The sequence below is a fragment of the Solea solea genome, chromosome 8, assembly GCF_958295425.1.
Source record: "Solea solea chromosome 8, fSolSol10.1, whole genome shotgun sequence".
NCBI lineage: Eukaryota > Metazoa > Chordata > Actinopteri > Pleuronectiformes > Soleidae > Solea > Solea solea.
In genome coordinates this window covers 28,141,638-28,163,165 of record NC_081141.1, presented here as the reverse complement: position 1 = coordinate 28,163,165, position 21,528 = coordinate 28,141,638, and the positions used below count along the sequence as shown (strand labels likewise).

The 21,528-nt window shown below is 41.4% G+C and overlaps 1 protein-coding gene across 1 annotated transcript; it reads right to left on the bottom strand.

Annotated features, from left to right (window-relative positions):
- Window positions 1–423: 423 nt before the first annotated feature.
- On the bottom strand, window positions 424–20,471 carry LOC131464400 (phosphatidylinositol transfer protein beta isoform-like). The gene is made up of 11 exons (XM_058636854.1): window positions 20,320–20,471; window positions 17,206–17,236; window positions 15,310–15,455; window positions 15,080–15,171; window positions 14,947–14,954; window positions 14,561–14,635; window positions 14,381–14,461; window positions 11,255–11,332; window positions 7,079–7,189; window positions 6,443–6,565; window positions 424–3,137 (listed from the first exon to the last, which is right to left on the bottom strand). Exons 1-11 carry the CDS (start codon window positions 20,337–20,339, stop codon window positions 3,087–3,089), a joined length of 816 nt encoding a protein of 271 aa, XP_058492837.1. The 5' UTR covers window positions 20,340–20,471; the 3' UTR covers window positions 424–3,086.
- Window positions 20,472–21,528: the final 1,057 nt, after the last annotated feature.

Sequence of the window (21,528 nt, the reverse complement as noted above, 5' to 3'; positions counted from 1 at the left end):
TACCAGAACAGGGAGTGTCCCCACCTGTCTTCAAGAACCAGCTCATCCAAGAGCATCTTCTGTCCTAGCACTTAGCCACCCACTGGTTCCTATCCAGTGGATTTCTTTCCAAGACTACTTGTATATAGCTTGTTGCTCTTTTGGATAAAAGCGTCTGCTAAATGCTTCAATGTAAATGTTACATTTCCCCCCACCTACGAATCTGGATTCTAACTTCAGTGTTGTGTGTCATGACAATACCTGAAGAGAAGAGATGACTCTGTGAGCAGAATCCGATGCCTTTGGGTTCCCATCGCTGTGTCTTCTCTGCTCAGTGATGATCCACCTCTGCCGTCCTCTGGGAAACTGTTCTCCTGGTTATAGCCAGTGTTATCTATAAACACATCAATTGGACAAAACGTCTGGACACAGAGCCCCTAAACATCAACTTTATAAATGTTTTATTCGATATAATATTGAGGATTTAACAGCACACAAAGATCGACAGAAAGAAAAAGGCACAAAATACCATACATTCACTACCATATCCCCTGAATTTCAAAAAAAAAATAAGAGAAAAGGCTGATCTGAAAACATTTAAAAAGCAAGCCGTTCTGAAATGAAACACGTGTAGATTTCATAAATTAGGATTAAGACTGTGTGGTTGTGATTTATCCTCTTGATCATCACGGAGACAGACAAGCAAACACGAACAAGGTTGTTATCGCGACCAGCTTCCACCAAAGATCTCTAAAAACAAATCCCCAATCGAAGAAAGTTTACAGCAGAAGAAAAAATAAGAAGAGAAGCCCCCACAAACACTCGGTAAACTTTGTGAAACCATTTGTACTTGTATACAGTTATGACTCTGAGAGGAGTGACGCTTCAACACTTATAGACCAGTGCCACGAAGATTGTGAAACTCAAAAAAAAGGGAGAAGGTGCACGATGGGAGTCAAGTGTAAATCATCAACCCGAGGCACGGAGAGGAAACTCTGAGGCCTTTCCGAGAAAACCTTTTATGACCGTGACGTGCAAAGCTCTGCTCAGTGAAACACGCGGCGGCAAACGAGAGAGGAACCAAAACAGGGAAGTTCTCACAACATCTGAGCTCTGCGATGTCAGCCCAATGGATGCTCGACAACTTTGCCACAATTTTATTGTTTGGTGAAAAAGGTGCGTTACCGTGGTACGGAGGGATTTGAGTCAGTTGTTATATTTGAGAGCGGGAAAGAAAGAGATTCCAGAAATGTTAAGTGAAGCTTTAAACCCAATGGAGGTCCTTCCTGGTCTGTGAAGGCTCCTGTAGTTTGGTGAGGCACTTGGGGGTATGGAGGGAGGGAGGGAGGGGTGAGCAGGGGGAGTTTTATGTTTGTTGCAATCTGCAGTCTCACCATTAGATGTCAGTAGTGACAACATGGGACTACACAATCTTTATGGGATCCCCAAAACCTGGGTCTCCTGGGTTTCCAGAACATTCTGGAACCTTCTAATTAAAGATTTAAGAGTACATGTTTGAATATCGTGCATAAAATTAAGAGTTTTAATGAAATGATGATCAAATGAAATAAAAATGATCATGATCGAGTGAGGAGGTGCTGGGTGACGGTGAAGACTCGAAGAAGAAGAAGACGACGACTCCACTCCCTTAAGGAGATTTTAGGAATTGAAGGAGTCTACAAGGAGACGGCTTCACGTCGACTAGCTTTTTGTATCTTCTGACACTTGGGAGTCCTGATTTGTTCTGAACAATACAACCAACTAAAGGGTTAGGGTTAGGTAACGCTAACAATTCCTAGAAAAGACTGCCAGTCACGAGGAAAATACAAATAGGGAGGAGGTAGCTAGAGCGACAGATGGCAGCAGAGGTACAGAAGGTCTGACAGGTCCGAACGACGTTGAAGGACGGCAGTGTGTAATGCTGGTGACGCGCGGGAGCAGATAAGGCGTCGATGAGTCTGTAAACATGATCAGAATGAAATGGGAGAAGACGTTTGAGACGGAGGAGAAGCAGCTTCTGAGGTGGGACAAAGCAGCGAGGCTGGAGGGGTGTGTCACACCATCTGGGGGCCAGTTTTTTTTTTTTTTTTTTCCCGTGCGGTTGCTCTCTGGGGACGATCTGCGTCGGGGAGGCGAGCATCTCGCAGTTGCGCTGCACGGATCTGCCGCGGCTCGAGCAGCTTGTAAAGAGAGATCAGTCATCATCGCAAAGGCATCCAACACAACGCTGCCGCCGCCGCCGCCACACCTGCGAGTGTGTGCGAGAACCGTCTTTCATGATGTGCGTGTCATGTTCCTGTGTAAGGGGGTTTCTATTAAATCTGTGAAAAAGGGGAGCGAGAGCTGAAACCTGTTCGGGCATGATTGTCAGTGCTAATAAGATGCAGTGCTTCAGGAATGGCGGGGTGAGGGGATGGGGGGGAGAAATGCAATGGGCCAAGGTGCCAAGGGTGTTAGTAATCTCTTAATGGAGGCTGTGGCAGGAAGGAACATGAGTATGACAAAGAGACCGACTCATGCCAGAGAATGCAAACCACTAAACCGCAGCTTAAAAACCGAGGAGGAGACAAAGCGAGGTCATGCAGGGCATCATCATCATCATCATCATCATGTGGAGGAATGTTTTCTGAGGGTAAGGTCAACAAACGAAATAAAGGGATACTAAAAAACAAACTAACAGAGAATATTTGGTCCTACACCTGCTGCTGTTGAATCAAGCCAATTCATTTGCTTTTAAAAGAGACTTCTAATGCAAGTAGCACTTCTTCAAATCTCCCCAGAAGGCTTTTCTGGGTTTTTTTTGTCAATAACGTGTTGCTGATACCTGGCGTTTCTTCTGCTGGTGCGATCAAAATTAACCTGAGTCTTATCAGCAGGCATTATGTTGGTGTCTAGAAATCAATTCCTCAGTGGATAGAATGTCTATGATTGGGTGCGAGCCAGAGATTGTGCTCTATTGACTGCAGGTAGCAGCGTGCCCTCCTCCTCCTCCTCCACCTCCTCCTCGTCTTCCTCCTCCTCCACAGCCTGAATCAATTAAGGCAAAAACAGTGGCACCAAAGCAGCACTGTCGCTGCCGTCGTTGTGGGTGTTGAAAATCCATCGCCTCATGATTCTTCTTTAGCACTGGTGCCTCGAACGTTGCCCCCTTTGCGAAGCTGAGAAAAGGAAAAAAAAGAAAGAAAAAGAGTGAAATAAAACATATGAGACAGAACAGGAGAGTTTAAAGTCTCTTCTGCACAATTTGTCAACCCACTTGTGGTGGTCTTTTTTCACCCGTGCATGAATTGTGACGTCTAACGCTGTGCGCGGACACTCGGAGCTCTGCGACACTTGAGTCATACTCTCGTGGAACCGTCGTCTTGTGTGGTTTCACGACAACCATACGGAGATGGACACAACGCTGGTGAGTTTCACCGTTAAATTCAACATAATTGCGCTCGGTGTGAACACAGCATAAAACCCACCAAAAAAACAAAACCAGTGGGAGGAAGAAGAAAATAAAAACACCATGGAGCTCTGTGACATCATTACAGTGGCTAATGGCTATGCTAATTGCTTGAAAATGAGTGTGCGTTGTCGTGGTGATTTTCCCCTCAACCTTTACTATAAGTGTAGCTTCAGGGCTGCAGGATCCAGGTCCAGCCAGACCTGATGCTAGTACTATTTCTACTAATACAGTACCTGGAACTCTTGCATTTCTGGTCCAACAACAACAACAACGTCAAAGTCGGCACCGCACACACTGGTGCCCTGAGGATGTCACCTGCCGAGTTAAAAGCCGAACTGTTCGACAGCTACTTAATTAAAGCGTGCAGAATAACTTTTTAACTACTTTTTTCATGCTAACACTCGGGTAAATGACATTATAATACTATAAAAATATTACGACTCCTCGTCTCTACCCTCATCCCATTAAACCATTATTTAAAGCAACAGTTTTAATCTTTTTGTCCAGTGTGAATGGGGGTATGTGTAAAAAAGTGACAAACATTTAAGAACACAAATTCATTCTTACAAAATAAGACCGCGTTTATCCATGCCTTTAAATCGACTCATTCTGCTGTAGATGAAAGTCGTCGCCTTCTGATTGCGCCCCGCACCGCCCGCCCCCCCCCCCCCCCCCCGTCCCGAGGCCCTGACGGCTTTGGAAAAGTCAATTAGTGCAGCGATCTGATAGCCCGACACCTTAATGGAACAGTTCAAACCAACAGTGTGGCTCTAAATAGAGAAATAAGACAGATGTGATGAAATGGCACGAGGATTCATCCGCCCCACTTCTCCATCCTTCTTGCTTTCTTCCTCAATCACAGCACAGACTCCTTTCTCAACAGCAGAATTCCATTTGTATGTTAATGAGGATAAAAAAGGGAGCCATCTTGAAGCCTCCCTCTGACGCCCTCCCTCCCTGCACTTTCCTTCTCCCTTGCCTCACCCTTCTACACCGACATTTCCTGACCAGTAGGAGTCTCTAGGTCCCCAATTCCTAAATGCTTTTACACGGAAACGTTACCCAAATCTCCAAAGGTTTTGTCAACAAACCAAAGTGACTCCTCTTGTTTTAATTATTCCTGAAAATATTCACATTTAAGAGGCCGACAACTCAGAGAGAGCTTGCTGTAATTATTAAGAAAACACTCACAGATTAAATCCATGATCAAAGTTGGCGATTCATTCAAGAAGTCAGTGTTGGAAAACATACATGCACCACTGGACTCTGGACTAAAGGGGAGTGGGGGGTTAAAACCCCATATTATAAGACATAGAAGCACTCCGTGAGCATCGTTTGACCTTGGATCCACTTTGAATACCGACTCGGCCCATGAGGAAAAAGGATATTTAAATTCACCCAATTTTGCTCCATGTTTAATCTCAAAGAACTTGAAATTATTATCTCAATTGAGGCGACTGAACTCGACCCAGGTCCTACAATCATTTCTGGATTGTAGTCCGATGCGTTTTAATGCCAGGTGTGAGCGGTCGTACTTAACGCAGTCCACATGTGATCGGATCACCGAGGACGGAGGTTAATAACGGAGGGTCCCACCCCCGCACACACCCCATGATGGACTTGTACACACAAAAAGCAGACAATCTCTGTTACGCAAAGGGAGTTTGGCTTCACTTTGTCATCCCCTACAGTCCAACGCTGACCCCGCTGACCCTGAAACCGAGAGGTCCGGGTCCTCGTCCGCCTCCTCGCCGCAGCTCTCTTTGATGGCAACCGCCTGTTTACTTACTCCAAAAGGAAAATGGGAAACACATGCTGGATTGGGTGAGATTGGGGTGGGGTTTGGAGGGGGGGGGACGGGGGGGCTGCTCAGCACAGAATGCTGTAAGTTGATAGAAAGCCAGGAATGTTTGAGCATGGCTCACTTTGGCCTGTCCAGCCTGGATTCTTCCATTTTGTTTTATCCTTCTATGGCCAAAAGCTTCCAGATTGATGTTTGGAGTCGTTTCCAAAAGCAAACCAATGGTTTACAGAGAATGTGATTCATAGAAATTAAACCCCAGTGCTTTAAACAACTGAGTTTTTTCCTTCTCTGCAAGGAGGCTCTGGGTCACAGGTTCTAGTCTCAAGCAGGTCTTTTTTGAACCGCTGATCCCCCGTGTAAAAAAAAAATCATAAAAGAATAGCATGTGTGATTCTGGGAAAGCTTGTCCAGATGTCTGGACATATTCAGAGGACTACGAACCTGCAACACGCAAACCATTTTCACCGGGTCAGTGAAAGTCAACGATCCAGCGCGTACGTCATATACGTCTTGTGTTATTGATTAGTTCAGAGTCAGATAATGGAGTTGCATGTGAAAGTATATATACACACACACACACGTGCAGATTAAAAAGCCCCTTCCACAACACTGGAGAGTGCAGAGTGAACACAGCACCACAGAAAAAACCCACAGGGAGAAGAGAAAGCCTGGAGATCGGAGACTCCGCCTTTTACCAGCAACAACTTACACAGTAAACACTCACGATGCTACGCGGCTACTCGTTTGCAGCCTGTGTGCCTCGCACACGGCCCTTCTTACGCATCTGGACAAAAAATATATAAATACAGTAAATCACAGAAATGGCAACGCACTTTAGTGGAGACCAAAGCAGGTGGACGTCACAAGAAGTGACATTTTCACTACTTTGGTGTCATTTTCATGATAAAAACTGTACTCAAACACAATGCAGGTTTATGCTGCCGTCCTGCTCTCTGTCTACCCCCCTTGTCCATCAGTGGTACTGCAGCCTCACAGCAGGAGTCTGCTCTTCTTTTTGTTCTTTGTCTCTACGTTACGTCCTCATCTTTAGGAATTGTAAATAATGCGTCAGAGTTTATTTTTAGGCACATTTCTGGGACAAAGACATCTCTTGGTCGACAGCAAATTTAAGGGCGTTTCAAGGACTTTCCAGGATCAATTCCCTCAAATACAAGCACAAAATGGGTGCAAAGACAACGGTGACCAACCTCCTTCAGCTCCTTCTGCGTCTCGTCCTCCATCCGCCGGATATCTTCCATATTCAGCTCCACCCACTTATCAATCCAACAGAAGAGCTGGCGATGGAAGTTAGTGAAGATCCTCTTCTCTTGCTGAGGGAGGGAGACATTCAATGTCTGGGTCAGGGTTTTGTGATGCGGTAACAAAAAAAACCCAAAACACTTTGGACTAAAATAAACAAAAATTTTAAATTACTCAAACATTTTGAGGTGTTTTTCTTCAGAATTTTGAGATTAAAGTAAAATTTAAAGTTTTCTCTCAGAATTTCAACTTTAATCTCAGAATAATTTGTATTATATGGAAAAAATAAATCTGACCTTATATCAGAGATTTATATCAATATATATATTTTTTTCCACGCAGAATAATTTCAATAATCCTGAGAATTGAAGATTTAAGGGTTTTTTTTCCCCTCAAAAATCAGACTTAAATCTCAGAATTCTGAGAAAAGAATAAAACTATTTAAAAAGGAGACTTCTTTATTTATAAATACATTAAAACATGGCTGTAATCCTCTTCCAAATCAACAGGACCCAGTTTTCTCTCATACCAAAATCATCACCTGACACTAGAGTGGATTACAGTCAAACATGAAACACTCTGACCTTATGGATGAAGTTCTCCACTCGGTTCTGCAGACCCCACCACTTGAATTTGACTGTGACGAGTTTGTAGGCACACATGTGTGGACAGGAGGGGTTAGTGGCCAGCTCTTTCTGTGAGGAGGAAAAAAAACAGCTGCTGTCAAAACTAATGTTTACTCATTTCACACGATCATCGTCGTCTTTTCTCTTCATGTGTTTGGAGGTTTGTTTGTTTGTGTCATGATAACTTTAAGTTACTTTCCCTCGTGGCTCCGGCCACGCGACCCTCATGTGGAGGATAAAGCTCCGTAAATTCCTTAAACAGTTGAATAACTGAGAGATATGGAATTCTACAGCCATAAAATCTAAATAAATCCAGGCGGCCTGAGTATCAGGACGGTCATATGAGGGTTAAACAATAGTGTCTAAATTTATCTTTGTGACTGAACATTTAACGTGATTAATCAGATTATTCTGTACATTTTTTATCCTTTTTGAAAAGTTTTGTGTCACATAAAAAAAAAAAAAAAAAAAGGATGGAGATGTAAGCGGCGCTGTCGGAACACGGGCAAAATCTTTTCCCCAAACAGAAAGAATACGTTTTTTGACATTAATACATAATGCTTTGGGTGTGGAGCTCGCTGAAATAATTATAAAACATGAAGATGTGCTCCTGCGCAGATAAAAGAAGCCTAATCTACAACACACTTTTCTAAATCCGTGTGTGCCGCTTGCACTCTGCCTCCCTCTCCTAAAGAGGAGGAAAAAAGAAGACGGGGGAGGGAAGAGCAAAGTGGATAAACTCCAGATAAAGGAACAATTTCTCTGCCTCCGCCCTGACAGCGACACCTTTCCCGACAGGCAGAGCCTTTGTGGCCACGGAGAGGCAGATAAAACGGCGTTTCGCGAGACGATAAGGGCGTCGCGGTGCTAAAGCTGGTTACATTATTAACACCGAGGACCCCGCTCGCCCCCCAGAACACACACACACACACACACACACACACTCACTCTCCCTCAGAGAACACCTGTTTAATTAATCACTCCATTCCGACTCGGCATTCTGGGAGAAAATGCCACAGAAGCGCCTCAATCACCCCCTCATCCCACTGTCGTTTGATGCTGCGATCATGGCGGAGTGAGAGAGAGAGAGAGAGAGAGAGGGGGGTAAAGAGAGGGGGAGAGGGGGAGGGGGAGAGGAACATTTCTAAATTTGCAGTGGGTTTAGAAAAGTTGTCATGGCTAAAAGGAGAACTTCACATGAAACGGAGTCGACATCAAAACATTTACGGTGACATTTCTTCTCTGCCTCTCTGTGCCCCGCTCAAAGGAGCAGAAGTTTTCAGAAACACAAAGGGCTGGTGATATGCAAGCATGTGTGCATGCAGAGATAGACAAGAGTTTCATTGCTCCGAGAAGCTGGAAGAGATTGTGCCTCTGTTGTCACACAACTCCCGTTTTTCTTTTTCTCCCCCCCCACCCTTCCCTTCCACCTTTTCAAAAACAGTCTTTTTGCCGCATGTCCACGGCGTCCACGCAGACGTGGGAGAAAGTGATCCAATTAAAAACACAAAATAAAATAAAATAAGAAAGTTGGAGCTCCTTTATTCCTACTTTTTAAAAAGCTGTGTGGCTGCCGCCTTTGTTCTGAGACGATTCTTCAAGCGCAGGAAAGTTTCCCGTGGTGAACTTTGAGAGCTTCACTGCACATCAGAAATCCAGAGTGTTCGATTGTGAGCTTTTTCTTATTTATAATTTGCGTTGCCAAAATCTCACGAACATGAAATTCATCAAATTTGCAGAAAACATTTTTAGGTTTTCCGATTCATATCAATCTTTATTTGAAAGATCTGGTATCGATTGATAAAATCTTCAGTTGTAAATCGAATATTGATTGTAACAACGTCACGATCTTGTGGAAGTTGGAACCGAGGATTTAACGTCCTGCAGGCGTGCCAGAGAAGAAGAAAAACAGCGTTGTGGTTGTCGCCATTGTAGCACGACGACTCGTTAGCTCCTCCTGCTAACCTGAAGCGGCTGCCGACTAATAGTAACCGCGGCAACTGCTGAAAACACAACGTTAATGTTGTTGACAAGAAAAGCTCGGTGTGTAAATGATGAGCTACGTGTAGCAAAGCACAGGACGTCTCCACACTACAAAGCTGTTTACTTCCATGTGTGATCATGTTATTGGAGGTCAAAGGTCGGATTATGGATTGCTGGACCTTCAGAGCAACACAGAGCACCATGACTCTCTATGACTTCTCTTCTTTTTACACTTAGCGTATAATCGACTGGTTATTAAATGAGTAATCATGACATAAAACCAACGATCCCAGACACTTCAAACAGTCCCATGCACTTCTGAGCTGTATGTTTTGAACTGAACAGGGTTTTTAAGGCGATACAAATGGGTTTGCAGCTCCGCGTTAATTCAGAATGGCTGGCCGTCACATTTTAGAATCAGTGTCCATGCAAACTGTCCCATTTCAGTCGCACACACGCAGAGTCGGCTGTCAGCTGGAGCTGGAACCTTTATCTGCCCCCGGGGACTTAAAATTTCTATTACACCCAATTAGAGCTGAGAAAGAGGTGATTCGTCTTCATCAAACTGCGGCGTCTACACTGCTACAGACACCGCTCTGACCTTCTGCCAGCTCCGTTCACTGCTTTCCCAGAGATTACAGGTGACGGTGAACAATGAGAACATAAGAAAACAAATGTAAAATATTTTCCTATAAATAGTCGTTAAACACAGGCAGCACACGACTGAAGAGCGTTCTCTCAAAGTCCAGCCACAGACTCTCGATGGGACCGAGGTCTGGACTGTTTGACTGTGAAACTCCAGCACACAGACGTTGTTGTTGTTGTTGTTGTTTTGGCATTTCCTGAGAAGCTTCTGGATTTATTTTGGGGTTTGTGGGAAAATAAACCTGCTCCTAAACAGTTCTCTTGTAAAACCGCAACAGGACCTGGACATTCAAGTCGAGGTTTGGACACACTGACTCAATAACATGTGGCAGGACTTGGTGCAACAATTTATCTGCCTTTTTTTAGGTTTGCAGGGAGAAAACGCCTATTTCCGGTTGTCAGTTTAGTTTGTCTGAAGGTGTGCTTCCACCGCAGAGTACCAGAGAGTACCAGGAAGTAAATGGTTTTCCACCATTGTGAAAGACCCGGGAAAATCTGATGGTTCCTGATGGTTTCTACCGCCTAAATAGGACAATTTTGGGGACAAAAACAATAATCTTCCTGTGGCAGAAACACACACAGTTCCTTGCAGTGGAAATGAGCCTAAAGTTCACAGGGGGGGATTTAGTTAATTGACAAATCAGAGCTGGATATCATATATTTACAACAATATAAATCAAATCAGTATTTCTGTAAGGCTTATAAATAAATGTGGATATTTTCTATATCTACATCCCGATACAGGAGATACGTGTGGATATAAAGCTGCACACAGGTCGTTTCTTTTGACATGTTTGTGCTTCTCAAAGAGGAAATAAGAGAGGAAATGATACCTGATTTATTCCTTTGGCTTTTTAATGTTAAATGAAGGCTATTGGGTGTGTGTGTGTTAGAAACAATGAAGTTGATTCTGCAAATAATTAGCAAACAATTAGGCTTAAAATGAAAGAAGTAACTTTTTTTCTTAAGTATACGTTTGTTGATTCCACATATTTTTTTTTTTTTTTATCAATATATATATTATTATTATTATAATAATATCATACTGGGTGTATTTCACCAATTTCTTGAATGATTATCAATGCAACAGCCTTTAAAACCTTTATCATGATATGAAAATATCCCAAATCTAAGACCATGTCTCATGTCACAATATAGATGGAATATCTCTATATTGGCCAGCCCTGCTACACATTTAAGTCTTTTTTATGTGAACTGTAAAATATGATGTGTTGTTAATCAGAATAAAACAGCGAGGCTTGTCATTTGAACATAGCTTCAGAAACGCTTCATTTTCAAGATAAAAACACCATTTTCAAATCATGACATCATGACCCTCTCCTAATTAGATTTTTGGTTTAACCTGAATTTTTTCTCGCTCCCTTCTAATATAATATATACAGTCAAAGAGAGGGGGGGGGGGGGCAGTGCAATGCACGTACACACCCCTAAAAAACAAGCAAACAAACACAGTTTCTGTGTAAATGGGATCAATTTTAACATTACCATCCAGTTTGGCCCAAGAGGTCCTCGACCAGTCTTTCCCGACTTGAACTTGGTTGGATCTTCTTCTTGCTTGTAATCCTATAACAACAACATATACATATGTTAATATATTACACATTATTCTGTATTTAGTTGGCACAGTACGTGAATCTAGTGCCCATTTACATTTATGGAATCATTTTCCCAAACGGAAACCAACTTTTTTTACTCCATGAATTCCAGCCCGACTCAGCATGTTACACAACGGATGACTTTGCGGTTAAAAGCACCGTCAGTGTCATTTAGTCAATGTCTGTTCATGTCTCAGTGAATGTGTCGAGAAACACGTCAGCCTTTTCTATAAAAGGCTCGTAAACGTGGATCACGCGACCAGGAGAAATACATTTAATGGAAGATAATAAAAAAAAAGAAGTGAAAAGCTGAAGCTGAAAATCAGAGATGTGAGCATTTTTATCCCTTTTATAATGTTCTGTATCAGAGAGCTGGAACTCTCTGTAACCCGTGCCAGCTTTTCTAACTATAATAATGGGATGTAACCTTGATTTTTAACATTTTATATACCTCCATTTATCTGCTATTGATAATAATCTTGATATTAGGTTGATACGGAGCAACTCTACTTATTATTATTATACAATTTATTATGAATTATATGTTATTTGCTTCATTTTCTACGCACGCCAGTCAAAATTCCTTCAGCTCCACTGCGATCACATACCCTGGTATACACAGTACCACCAGGGGAAGCTCGTCTTCCAGGGAGTCCTGGTCACAGACAGCAGCACAAATAGTAACAAATAGTTTACGGAGACAAAACAATTCCAAATATATAACTCACGACAGAATATAAAAGCTAAAAGGAAGGCATTAAAGTAAAGTGCGGAAGTTTACAGGTGATACCAACATGATATACTCTATGTAACAAGTGTCATCTTATTTTCCAGCATCTGTACACAGTAATAATTGGATGTAACCTTGATTTTAACATTTTATACTGTTTTACTTCTATTTTTATTGATTGATTTTATGTTTTATACCCTTTATGTTACTGTGCTTTTGGTTTTGTAAAGCTCTGTCAACCTTGGTTGTCTTTTTTTTTTAAATGTGCTCTCGAAATAAAGTTGACTTGACTTTAGAGCTGAAACAATAACTCGATTGATCGATTATTAAATTAATCGTCAATCGGTTTAAAGCTTTTTTTCACGATTAAAAACAAGATTTCTGATTGTTTCAGCTTCATAAATGTGAATATAATCTGGTTTCTTTGCTCAATAAAACAAAGAAATCATTAAAAACTGAATCATTTTGATTTGAGAACATCGTCATTTCCAAGTTTGACAAACACTGAGTATTACATTACATTACATTAGCAGACGCTTTTATCCAAAGCGACTTACAATAAGTACATGAGTAACATTTTTGAACGTTTTCTGACATCTTATGGACCAAGCGCTGACTCGATCAATTGAGAAAACTATAATAAATCGTTAGTTGCAGCTCTACTCCCAAGTACCACCAGAGGAAACTCACGTACCACAGTTTGAGAACCACGCATATAAATAAATAAATAAACGTGATCCTGAGTTCAGTAATTCTACAGCTGCTCCAACCACCAACTTATGTATTCTATACATCCACTGATGTCCTGCTGTAAAGAAACCACTCACTCCCCCCTGTTGCACATAAACACTGAGCTCTCAAGGCAAAATAAAAAAAAAGCATATAGAGAAAATAACGACGCACACATGAGCACAAACACGGACGACAGAGTCGACTTCATAAAGCAGCGGAGAAGTGATAATACACATAAATGAAATGGCTTTTAAATTATCAGCAGCTCAAGGGCCCAGCAATTTCAAATAAATCATGATGCGCCTGCAGCTAAAAGCTTCTTCTCAGGGCTATCGGCCAACACCGAGGTATCCAAGGCATCGAGAGAGGGAGAAACACACACACACACACACACAGACTAATTTGGCTGTTTTAATGCTGAGAGCTCCATCACTATAACAATACAGCGGTGCTGCACTAATGAGGCCTGTGAATCGATGTGCCGTGGTAGACGAAAAGAAGCGACTCCTCCAGTCAAAGTGTGTGTGTGTGTGTGGGGGGGGGGCTGTGTGTGTGTTAAGAGCACAAAAGTGTGTTTGTGCAGCAGCAGCAGCGGCGGCGGCGGCGTACGCAGCACTGTGAGCCTTAATTACACTAACAAACTCATCTGTGCTGGTACTTCGCCCCGCGCCCTGCAGCCATGCCTCAGGCTGAGGGCTGATAGGGCCCTCAGACACAACACACCGCCCGAGAAAAGGCAAACACGTCCGCCGCCTCGTTAACTACCCACCGCAAACACACACACACACGCGTGCAAGATACTGCTTCTTTAGTCAAATAACCACATACACACACACACAGACGGTGAAATGAGGCAATGTGATGCCAAATAACAGCAACAATGTGTAAGATCTTCAAATATCATTTCACAGACTCCAAACTCTAATAATATTCCAGGAATATGAATGAGTTTAAGTGTGGGTTATTCTGAAATATAAACATCTGGAGTTCTAAATACTTCAATGCAACATATTTTTCCATCATCGATTTATGTGTTGATTATTTTCTGAATTGATTAATGAGTCGTTTGGTCCATAAAATGTCAGAAAACGTTAACTATGTTCTTAACCCTTTAACATCTTTTTTTGCTTAGTTTAATCATAAAAGGTCCAGAAAATGTCAATTTTTTCCAGAATGACTTCCAATATCTGGCAGTTATTTACAATTTACTGCATGTTAAAATAGTGTTTTAACAACACCAGGTTTGAACTGTATAAAACATGTGTCAGTTTTTGTCTTAACGACTGTTTAACAACTTAAGAAGCCACTTAAAACTATTTATCAAGGATCAAAATGGCCAGTGTTTGTTCTGTGGTTGATCAATCATTCATTGTGGCCCTATTTTATATAGAGAAAAATGTGACTGGTCCCCAATGTGGTTCAAAATCACAAGATCTGATATGTGATATTGGTGGATATCTTTTTAGAGACATCAGAGCTGGATTGAGATCAGCAATTGTCCACATGTGGGCGCTAAACTGGACACAAACGTGCCGAGAGGCGGTTTCTACTCACGGAAGTGGACACTTGGTCATTTGCGATGTCAATCGGCACGACGACGACCTTCTTCCACGTGTCGCTGTCTAGGTTGTGCACCTTCACAATCGCGCACACACACACAAAAATAAAAAGTTATCAGAGAATAATAGCACAGTCAAACCATTTTAACTCAAGAAGCTGCAGAGGTTTCCTTACATTTTCTGATTTTCCAAGGTCCGGTTTGTGCCACGTCTCAATCTTAATGATGAAATTGTCCTCCATATACTCGTTCTGGAGAAGCCACAAGACAGTGATTACACACACATATACACACATATACATATATATACACATATACATACATATATATATATATATATATATACATACATATATATATATATACATACATACATATATATATACATACATATATATATACACATACATACATATACATATATATATATATATATATATAAATAAATAAATATATATATAAATAAATAAATATATATATATATATATATATACACACATATATGTATATACAAAAATATGCATTGGCCGAGTTAATAACTTGTGTATTTAAAGCTGCTTACCGTCACAACTGGTCCAAGGCCGGACATGAGGAGCAGAGACACAAGAAAACACCATTAAAAAAAAAAAGCACAGTAAAGTATTTCACAATGACAGGATATGGACATGAAGTTACGGGGGAAAGAGGGGACTCACTGGTTCGGCAGTAGGGATAAGCGTTCCAGGCTTTCTCGTGGAAAACCAGGGAACCTTCCGGGGCGATCATGTTGATAAAAGCTGGTACTTTACTGCAGGAAGATGAAGAGGTAGAAGGAGGAGGAGGAGGAGGGAAGAGAAAGTTATACATCACTGCCACCGTGTGGTCGCATAGCGCTGTTACACCCTAAACAACACACGAATGCACACACACAGACACACACAGTTACCTCTTTAAGTGGTAGAGTTTGTGTGTGTACTGTCCCTTCTCTCCGTCTTTTTCGTACGGTTCGTTCTTCAGCACTTCGATGCCCTCGCCGCCGCCCGTCTCATTTTTACTCGCCTCGGCCACGGAGAACAGCTGGCCCACTTGATACTGCAGCACACACACACACACACACACACACAAAATCATAATAATAATGATTAACTAGACTATAATCACTGCTATACAACGATTTAAAAACCGAAAAATACAAGAGGGAAGAAACAAAAATAGATTTAAAAAAAAAAAAGGAGTAAATCATTTACAAACCCTGATTCCAGTGAAGTTCAGACGTTGCCTGCATGCAACACGTTCCAAAAGAGCTGGGACAGGGACCATGTTTACCTCTGTGTTACATCACTTTTACATTTGACAAGTGTTTGGAAACTGAACGCACACTAACTGTTGAAGCTTCATCATCATCATTTATACATTTATATAGGCCACTTGGAAGTCGGAACAAAGAAGAACTAAATAAGGCCTCTGTTAACATCGTAACATCTCTAAATAGGCCGAGGAGGAGGAGGAGAGGGTTCGACTCCGGGGGGCTCTGGGTCTCGACTCTCCACATCTGGTGCACCTGCAGCCATGAGCGCGGGCATGTGCACGTACGGCATTCCTGTCTGAGTGCGACAACATTCTCACAAAAAAAAGAACGCTCAAAGAACACCTGTTTGGGTCATTCCACAGGTGAACAGCACACTTTCCCACGTGTGTCGCTCCATCCAAGGTAAACGTTATTCAATATTGATTTTTCCAGCCTTTCTTGCCTACATGCAGAGATTTCTCCAGAATTCTCTGAATCTTTTTGACGATACGATGGACTGCAGGTGATGGAATCCCTAAATTCCTTGCAATTCACCAGTGCAATGATCCAAACAGGAGTTCTTTGAGGATTCCTTAACTTTCCCGGTCTTTTGTTGCCCCTGTCCCAGCTTTTTTTGGAACGTGTTGAGGGCAACAAATTCAAAATGAGTGAATATTTGCAAAAAAAACAATCAGTTAGAACATTAAATATCTGAATAACAGAGTGCCTTCGTAGTAACAGAGTGCTGGTACTGCAGTGCAGACCTGTCGGTCATTATGAAATAAAGACAACGGAGACCCCGGATTGGAGCTGCAATTGGAGTCGTACATCAAGCAAAAATGGGAAAGAATTCCACCTGCAAAGCTTCAACAATCCTCAGTTTCCAAACACTTAAGGATTGTTGTTAAATTTAAAAAGGTGATGTAACACAGAGGTAAACATTGGGGCTGAAGGATTTTGGTAATCATTTTCTTTAACCCTGAGAACACAGAGCATTATGGCTGCTTTTTCTCCATTACTATATTTAAACATACAGTGTATACAAAGGGCTATAATAGAGAGCATCTTATATCCTTGTCTTTTCAGCACAAACAAGGCAATCTGATGAAGAAATTATGATATTTGTACAGATCTGTGAGGAATCAAAGATGTTCTCTTTTTCAGGATCAGGACAATATTTTGATCTAAAAATGGAAATTTAACACAAACTTTGGCTTTTTAGAAATATTGTGCCTCCTGCCTGCGATATGAAAATTGCAGTAGGTTGTTTTGTGATTTTGCTAAAATTTCAATTTATTTATTGAGCCCGAGTCGTAAACATGTCACCGCACCAGCTTTTTTGGAATGTGTTGCAGGCGTCGTCTTTTTAGCGTATGTAATTGAATATAGGTCGTAAAGGATTTGCAAATCATTGCATTCCGTTTTTTTAATGTGGTTTGTTATACATTTCCAAAAAACACCACACACTGGGCACTCAAATCAATTGCAGTGCTGCAATGCAATGAAATAAAATAAAAAAAAATAAAAAAACACGAGACGAAAACGATGACTCACCTCCTCGACGCTACAGGGTAAAACCACACGACTGCAAGACAGGGAGAGAGGTTTGTTAGTATCCACGCAACACTTGTGTTTACATACTCCACTGTTCAACTACAAACAAATCTGTCGATGATTTTAATGAGCTCAAGTGGAACGTTACACCGGTTACCATGAGTCACTTTATTGACCTAACCAGATACTTTTTTGTTCATAATGACAGCGATGTAATCACGTCGACTATCTGCAGACGACAAGTAAAAATCACGGGCAGGAGAAGCCGTGCTATTAGAACAGTTGTAAAGAACGAACTTTTAAAAAAACTTTGCCAGAACACGAATCCAGCTGCAGTGCATACGCCCGGCCTGTACATGGCGCTGTTACACTACTGCACCCAAAAATTGGACGAGGACATGCAAATATAGCTGTTTTTTTACGTTCAAATAAGAATAATCACAGAAACAGAGACAGAGGTGAGGTAAGAAAATAAGTTATAAACAAAAAGACTACACAAACTCCAAAAACACAAGATGACAACGACAAAGGTAAGCGACAAAGTTTTCTTTTGAGATGTTGAGTGAGAGTAGAGCTGAAACAATTACTCGATTATTAATCGTCAACTATTTTGATCGATGAATCGGTTTGAAGCTTTTTTCATGATTAAAAACAAGATTTCTGATCGTTTCAGCTTCTTAAATGTGAATATTTTCTGGTTTCTTTGCTCCATATAAAATATAATAATAATAATAATAATAATAATAATAATAATACTAAGCTGAATCATTTTGGTTTGTGGACAAAAACAAGACATTTGGGAACCTCATCATTTCTAGGTTTAACAAACATTTGACATTTTATGCACCAAACAATTACTCGATTAAATCGACAGATTGTGACTGTTTATAGTCTTTATTACATGGTCTTAAAATACACTTATTATGGCCTTAGACAGCCCCCCTCCCCCCCGTCACTATTTCAGAGTGGAAAAGTTAAATTAGTAAAGCGGAGTTTTGGATAGGACCACAAGACCAAAGGGATATTTAAGTTTATATGAATGAAAAATGTTCTCCAATAGAGGTTGTAGCTGTTTCAGAACACTTGTGTGATTATTTATTACATAACATATCTAAACAAGTCTAAACACATGGTAAAATTTGACTGACACATTAGATTTCATTATGTCATGACAGACTTTTTTCTTCAGGGTGTTTGTTTGCACTGCCCTGAAAAACAGTGCAACATTTATTTACCCCCAATGAAAATGAAGCTTCTGTCAGTGACCACCAACCACAGTGGCAGAGAAAGGAAGTTCTACCGGTGTCATTATCTCAGAGCATCATCATCCTACCTACCCACATGCAGTTAGTGATCTAATATGGTTTGTTTGAGCATTAACGGTTAAAAATAACAACAAATGTTCCGTTACATCAAGACAATTTTGAATGTTCATGTGTAACATTGACTTTATGTGACCAAACCAAGTCACCCAGGACATAGAATGACCAGGACCAGGACCAGGATGAGTAATGACTGAGGCTGCACATGATAGGAAAACATGCAACAACGTTCCAGGAGCACTGAAGATGATCTTATAGTGGAATCATGGATAGTTACTTATGCAGTTAACTGCAATTTTAAAAGATATCTGTAACTACAAACAGCATACACATGAATGAAAAAAGATATCTGCGAGCTAAAGTTGATTTTTTTTTCTGTTAAAACGCACTATATAATAAAGAAATCATTAAAACAAAAAAAAAAAACAATTTACAAATATTACCAAGTCAATAGTAGCTGTCAACAACTCACAGTCTGGAAGTGCACCTAAATTAAGATTATCCATAATCCCATTTCAGCAGTGCTGTCGTTAAATACACCAGACTCCTCCATTAAATATTTACATTTTAGACATTTCCTTTGCTAAATGTTGGAGATTAACACGTTTTCTGGATTTTCAAAGTCTTTTTTAACTGATATACAGTTCGGGACATCGAGCTCATGACTCTTCCAGTGACAACACTCTCTGACCAATCAGTGGCCCGCAGTCTATTGACATCACATTTTAGTATCGACTCAGTACCAGGGCTGAACGAATATCTGATTGTGATTATTTTGACAGAAATTGCTATTGCGATATATGACATTATCGTCATAGCATGGCTGCGTGAAACTGCCGTGATGAGGTTTTATACACACGACACAAACACACAAACTGGTGACATTGTAAAGCAGTTGTTGTGGGTCTAACAGAATCATTAGAATCAGTTGATTAAAAAGATTTGTTCACAGAATCGTTCAGTACTTCCTGGGTTAGAGTAACTGAACTGAAATACCACTGAACGTGGTTGTGATTGATTGGTGGCTTTCAGCAGTGCTGTCGCTAAATACACCAGACTCCTCTGTTAAATATTGACATTTTAGACATTTCCTTTGCTAAATATTGGAGATTAACGCACAGATTTTGAAGTCTAAAAGAGTACCTGGAACTATTGCTAATTGCCGAGTTAAGCCGTGCCGTGACTGGGCAGTGGAAAAGCGGCACAGACAACAAGAGTGACACTGGTTTTGGTGTAAATAATACAACTATGACTGATTCAATTTATAGTATAACATTCTTATCAATAATAGTCAAAAAAAACTGGCTCCTCGAATGTGGTGAAAGGGGGGAGATCAAATTCAGTTTAGGGCCACAGAAAGGCTTGTGCCGGCCCTGCCAGTCGGGATTAAACGGTAGCTGTGTGAAAGTGGAACTATGGATAGTCGGAACGAGTTGGCCACGCTGAGTTAGCGATTTCCCAACCTTCCCGTTTTCGTCACTACTCCAGTTGTACTCAAGTCAACTTCTGACGGTTTACGGTTTTCAGTCGCCATCTTTTTAGCTGTGGTTTTTCCAAAATCCGGCAGAATAACGTAAGACTTTGGTCGAGCGCGCCGGTTATTAAGTCAGCACAGTCGGTTAACATCCTTCTTTTCCTGGTGTGTCTCTCACACACACACATACACGGGCAAGATGAAAAGTTTTAACCTGTGTCCAAAACACCACCGGAACGTCCCGCCTTAAACGAATTTGTCGCCAAACGACGCAGATTAAACATTAACGAAAACACAGCAGCCAAAATTGGAACTTACTACTCCTTGATGGACGACATGGCTTCTTTTGTTCTTCTTTTTTTACACCGCTGACTGACTCAGGGCAGTGACAGCACAGCGAGGTGCTAATGCTAAGAGCTGCGCCCGGTCCCCGCCCACGCGGGCCACGATTGGTTCAAAGGAGGCAAAGAGCGGATATAGTACTCGGCACGAGCCAATGAGTGTCCTCGACGCCGGCTTTGACCCGCCCACTTGACTCATCACGTTACTTCAGGTTGAGGAAACGGGAACACACCCCCCGCGCTATGTTACACCACGCCAGTGATGAGTGGACAATCAACGTGACGTCAGCTCTACGAAGGCGGGACTTCCGTCCAATGCTGTACGTCACTTCCGAGCCCTGTTTTTCTTCTTTTTCTCTCAGTTTCGTCTTTTTTGTGATAAATGGCAGCGAAATTATGAATTCCGTGTTTTTACAGATTTAAACCTGCAGATTTTGTATTACAATGGGATTAAGGAACTATTTATAAAAAAACAATTAATGTACACTTTTCCAGATTATTAGACATTGTCAAAATATACATTTGTAAAGCTTGTTGTTTTTAGTGTAACTGAATCATTAGATTCAGCTCATTAAAACTCTTTGTTCTGTACTTCCTCCATGACTGGAGCACAGACTTCGTCTGACACATCCCTGGACAGCGATGGGCAGTGCTGTCGCTAAATACACCAGACTCCTCTGTTAAACATGTCTGGTAATTGTTGGAGATTAACCCACATTTTTAGGTTTGCTAAGTCTTTTTAATTAATCTACAGTTTGGAATTCTTTACTTAAGTTAAAACCGCGTCTATCCGATTCCCACATGCATGTGCTTTGTTGGACTGGAGTTGGACTTCCTCCGTGGCGGTCTTTGACCTGGAAGTAGAAGGAGACGACATATAAACGATGGTGTCAGTGGGAACGACTGTGATGGAGAAGACCCCACTTTTGGACGGTTGAAGGGACGAAAACCACAGCACAATCCATCCCACCAAGGAGATCCACAGAAAATTCAATATGCACTAGCTTATAGAGAGATAAGGTGCCACCCACGGAGGCGGAGTCAGACATACATGCCCAATAAATGAATGTTTTCCTCTGCATGTATACTCGGACTGTCTGATAGCTTGTCTTAGCACTTAGCCGCATTTACTAAGTTTCTGAAAACAAAGTTGTTTGATGATAATAAGAGTCTGAGCACAAGAAAG

Bases quoted from the DNA above. Each gene is read 5' to 3' on its own strand.
- LOC131464400 (XM_058636854.1), bottom strand. From the start codon at position 20,339: ATGTCGTCCATCAAGGAGTA. The intron at 17,237-20,319 runs GTAAGTTCCAAT...CCTGTCTTGCAG, and splicing joins ATGTCGTCCATCAAGGAGTA to TCGTGTGGTTTTACCCTGTA. The intron at 11,333-14,380 runs GTGAGTAGAAAC...TTGTTGTTATAG, and splicing joins ATGACCAAGTGTCCACTTCC to GATTACAAGCAAGAAGAAGA.